The 3,508-nt window shown below is 57.0% G+C and overlaps 1 protein-coding gene across 3 annotated transcripts in view; it reads left to right on the top strand.

Moving 5' to 3' along the window:
* Positions 1–3,502, top strand: part of SMAD4 (SMAD family member 4) — a 25,862-nt gene extending 22,360 nt beyond the window's left edge. For all 3 annotated transcript variants that reach the window (XM_015615514.3, XM_019005365.2, XM_015615513.3), the window contains one exon: positions 1,620–3,502. In XM_015615514.3, the coding sequence (XP_015471000.1) occupies positions 1,620–1,711 (92 nt within the window). In that variant the 3' untranslated portion in view covers positions 1,712–3,502. The remainder of the gene's footprint in view (positions 1–1,619) is intronic.
* The last annotated feature ends 6 nt before the right edge of the window (positions 3,503–3,508 follow it).

Raw genomic sequence — 3,508 nt, 5'->3', positions numbered from 1 at the left:
TGTGTCACTGTGTGTGTCACTGTGTCACTGTGTGTGTCACTCTGTGTGTCACTGTGTCACTGTGTGTGTCACTGTGTGTGTCACTGCGTCACTGTGTGTGTGTGTGTCACTGTGTGTGTCACTCTGTGTGTCACTGTGTCACTGTGTGTGTCACTCTGTGTGTCACTGTGTCACTGTGTGTCTGTGTTCTTGTGTCCCTGTGTCCCCATGTCTCCCTGTCCCCACATCCCCATGTCCCCACATCCCCATGTCCCCATGTCTCCCTGTCCCCATGTCCCCATGTCCCCATGTCCCCATGTCTCCATATCCCCCTGTCCACCTGTCCCCATGTCCCCATGTCCACCTGTCCCCATGTCCCCACGTCCCCACATCCCCGTGTCCCCATGTCCCCGTGTCCCCATGTCGGGGCCACAGCCGCTCAGGGATCTCCCCACGTTCCCCCAGTGTCACCAGAGCACCCCAGAGAGCCTCAGTGTCCCCTGCAGGGTGTGCCCCGGCACACGGGGACATGGGGACACGGGGACACAGGGACAGGGACATGGGGACATGGGGACACGGGGACACAGGGACAGGGACACAGGGACATGGGGACACGGGGACATGGGGACACGGGGACAGGGACATAGGGACAGGGACACAGGGACATGGGGACATGGGGACACAGGGACACGGGGACACAGGGATAGGGACACAGGGACAGGGACACAGGGACAGGGACACGGGGAGTCAGCTCATGAGAGCGTTAGCTCACCGCTCTCAGAGATATTTTTATCTGTGGAAGCAAACAACAAACAGTTGTATCAGGTACAGGAGGTGGGGGAGGGAAAAGCAGTGCTCAGGCTGCTGTTGTAGGGTCCAGCAGTGCAGGAAATGCATTACTGGGCTGCAGGGGGTTAAAAACCTGACACAGAAATGAAAGATTTCTAAATGTTGTTGTAGCAGAGAGCTGGAACAATTTATTTTGTAGCAGTTTTTATTAGAATGCTCCCTATGTTTGTTTTCTGTATTAGAAATAGATCAGATATTCTAATGGAGCTCAGCTGCCTGCAGCAGGTGTCGTTGTTGGAGGGCAGAATTTCCTGTAAATTGACCTCAGGATGTGTTTCCAGCCTGTCTGTGCCAGTCAGTGCTGTTGTTAATGCCCACCACCGTATTCCCCGGGGATCCCACTCCGCTCACCCTGCTGTTGGTCAGCACCTGTGTCTCTCCAGAATTGGAGTTTGTGGTGCCACGCCGAGCTTTCCTCGGCTGCCGCCTTCCCTCGCCCGTCAGAGCCGCGTGTTTTGACACCTCCCTGCCCTGACACCTCGCTGCCAAAGCTGCTGTTGCTCAGAACACTTTGGGTTTATCCCTGCTGCCTCGGGGACCGCGTTCCTGGAGGGGACAGAACAACCTGACCCCAGACCGCGTGCAGCTCATTTTTCTTTATAAAAACCTCCTCTTCTCCGGGGTTCTTCCCTCCTGAGGGGTTGTTGGTGGTGACGCAGCGCACGGCGCTGGACAGCTTGTTCTGTGACCCACGAGGCTAACGAGGGGTGGTTTCCTGGGAGAGCAGTTTTTTAGGGGAGAAAACCTGTTTTTTTGCTGCTGTGGAACAAACTGCGTGTTCTCTTTTCAAGGGCCAGTCCACAACGAGCTCGCATTCCAGCCTCCTATATCCAACCATCCCGGTGAGTACAGCCTGAAACGCGGTGGGAGATGTGTGTCGTGAGGAGCAGAGCAGCCTCGCTGCCGTAAACCGGGGTTCAGACGGGGGTTGTCCCAGCCGGGGTTCAGATGGGGTTTGTCCCAGCCGGGGTTCAGACGGGGTTTGTCCCAGCCGGGGTTCAGACGGGGTTTGTCCCAGCCGGGGTTCAGACGGGGTTTGTCCCAGCCGGGGTTCAGACGGGGTTTGTCCCATCCTTTGGGACACCTGGGTTTGGTTCGGGCGCCCCGGCCAGGCCCCAGGGCAGCGCTGTGCCGCCCCCAGAGCCCCCCGGGACCCCCGGCACAGACAGAGCCCTCGGGCCCCCTGTCCTTCCTGTGCCTTCCGTCAACTTGAGAACTTGTCCCTTCTCGCTGGGGCAGCTCTCTCTGCCGCAGCTCAAGGTGGTGGTGTGTGTTCAACAGGTGATATTGTGTGTTCAACAGGTGATATTGTGTGTTCAACAGGTGATATTGTGTGTTTAAAAGGTGGTATTTTGTGTTTAACAAGTGATGTTTTGTGTTTAAGAGGTGATGTTTTGTGTTTAACAGGTGATGTTTTGTGTTTAATAGGTGATATTTTGTGTTTAAAAGGTGATGTTTTGTGTTTAAAAGGTGATGTTTTGTGTTTAACGCTGCTCCCTGCAGAGGAGCAGTGAGACACTCAAAAAGCCAAAAGGTTTAACTTGCCAGCAGTAAAATGTTGGTAACTGCTGGGCAGATTTACCTGTAGCTGAATTTCAGGTGGAATTGCCACTTTGGCAGTGTTTGACGTTGTTTGGTGTCTCTCAGGGTGTTGATTTCAGGGCTGTGGCTGCCCCAGCCCTGGCGGTGTCCCCGGCCAGGCTGGATGAGGTTTGGAGCGGCCTGGGGCAGTGGAGGTGACGCTGCCATGGCAGGGTCAGGATGAGATGAGCCCTCAGCTCCCTCCTAGCCCAGCCCATTCTGGGATCCCACGGTTTGGGAACTCCTGGGAAGGTTTTGCTGATGGGATGGGATCCCTGCGGCCAGCCTGGAACCCCAGGACGCAGAGAGAGCGGGGCTGGCGGCAGTCTGGGGCTCCCGGGTGTCCTCGGGGAGCAGCCCTGGCACACAGCCAGCTCTGGTGGCACAGCGGTGACTGGGACCTGCCGGTGCTCTCAGCGCACCTTGGGGCTCAGGGGATGCTCCAGGGAGAGCTGCTCCCCTGGCAGGGTGGGGATGGGGCTGCAGGAGACGCCTTTCCTTTGGGGCCAGCTCTCCGCAGGAGCTCCTCTGCTTTCAGAGCACACCCCTGTGCTCTGTCCCGTCCCCGGCGCTCTGCACGGACAGCATCGCTGGGAGATCTGGGGTCTGCCTCCCCCGTGCCCTGCTCCCCAGCTCCAGGGGCTGCAGACGTCAGGGGGATCCCTTCCAGAGGAGGAAAACCCTTCTGGGGAGGAGGATCCTTCCTGGAGAGCAGGAAAACCCTTCCAGGTGCAGGATCCTTCCTGGAAAATGGGATAACCCTTCCAGGTGCTGGATCCTTCCTGGAGAGGAGGAGAACCCTTTGAGGTGCAGGATCCTTCCTGGAAAAGGGGATAACCCTTCTAAGGTGGAGGGTCCTTCTTCTTGGAAGGGTTTTCCTTCTCTCCAGTAAGGATCCTGCACCTGGGAAGGGTTATCCCATTTTCCAGGAAGGATCCTCCACCTGGGAAGGGTTATCCCATTTTCCAGGAAGGATCCTGCACCTCCGAAGGGATTTCCTCCTCTCCAGGATGGATCCTGCCCCTGGAAGGGTTATCCCATTTTCCAGGATGGATCCTGCCCCTGGAAGGGTTATCCCATTTTCCAGGATGGATCCTGC

The sequence above is a fragment of the Parus major genome, chromosome Z, assembly GCF_001522545.3.
Source record: "Parus major isolate Abel chromosome Z, Parus_major1.1, whole genome shotgun sequence".
NCBI classification, from domain to species: Eukaryota; Metazoa; Chordata; class Aves; order Passeriformes; family Paridae; genus Parus; species Parus major.
The sequence above is the reverse complement of the archived record's forward strand: the minus strand, read 5'-3'. Positions and strand labels throughout refer to the sequence as shown.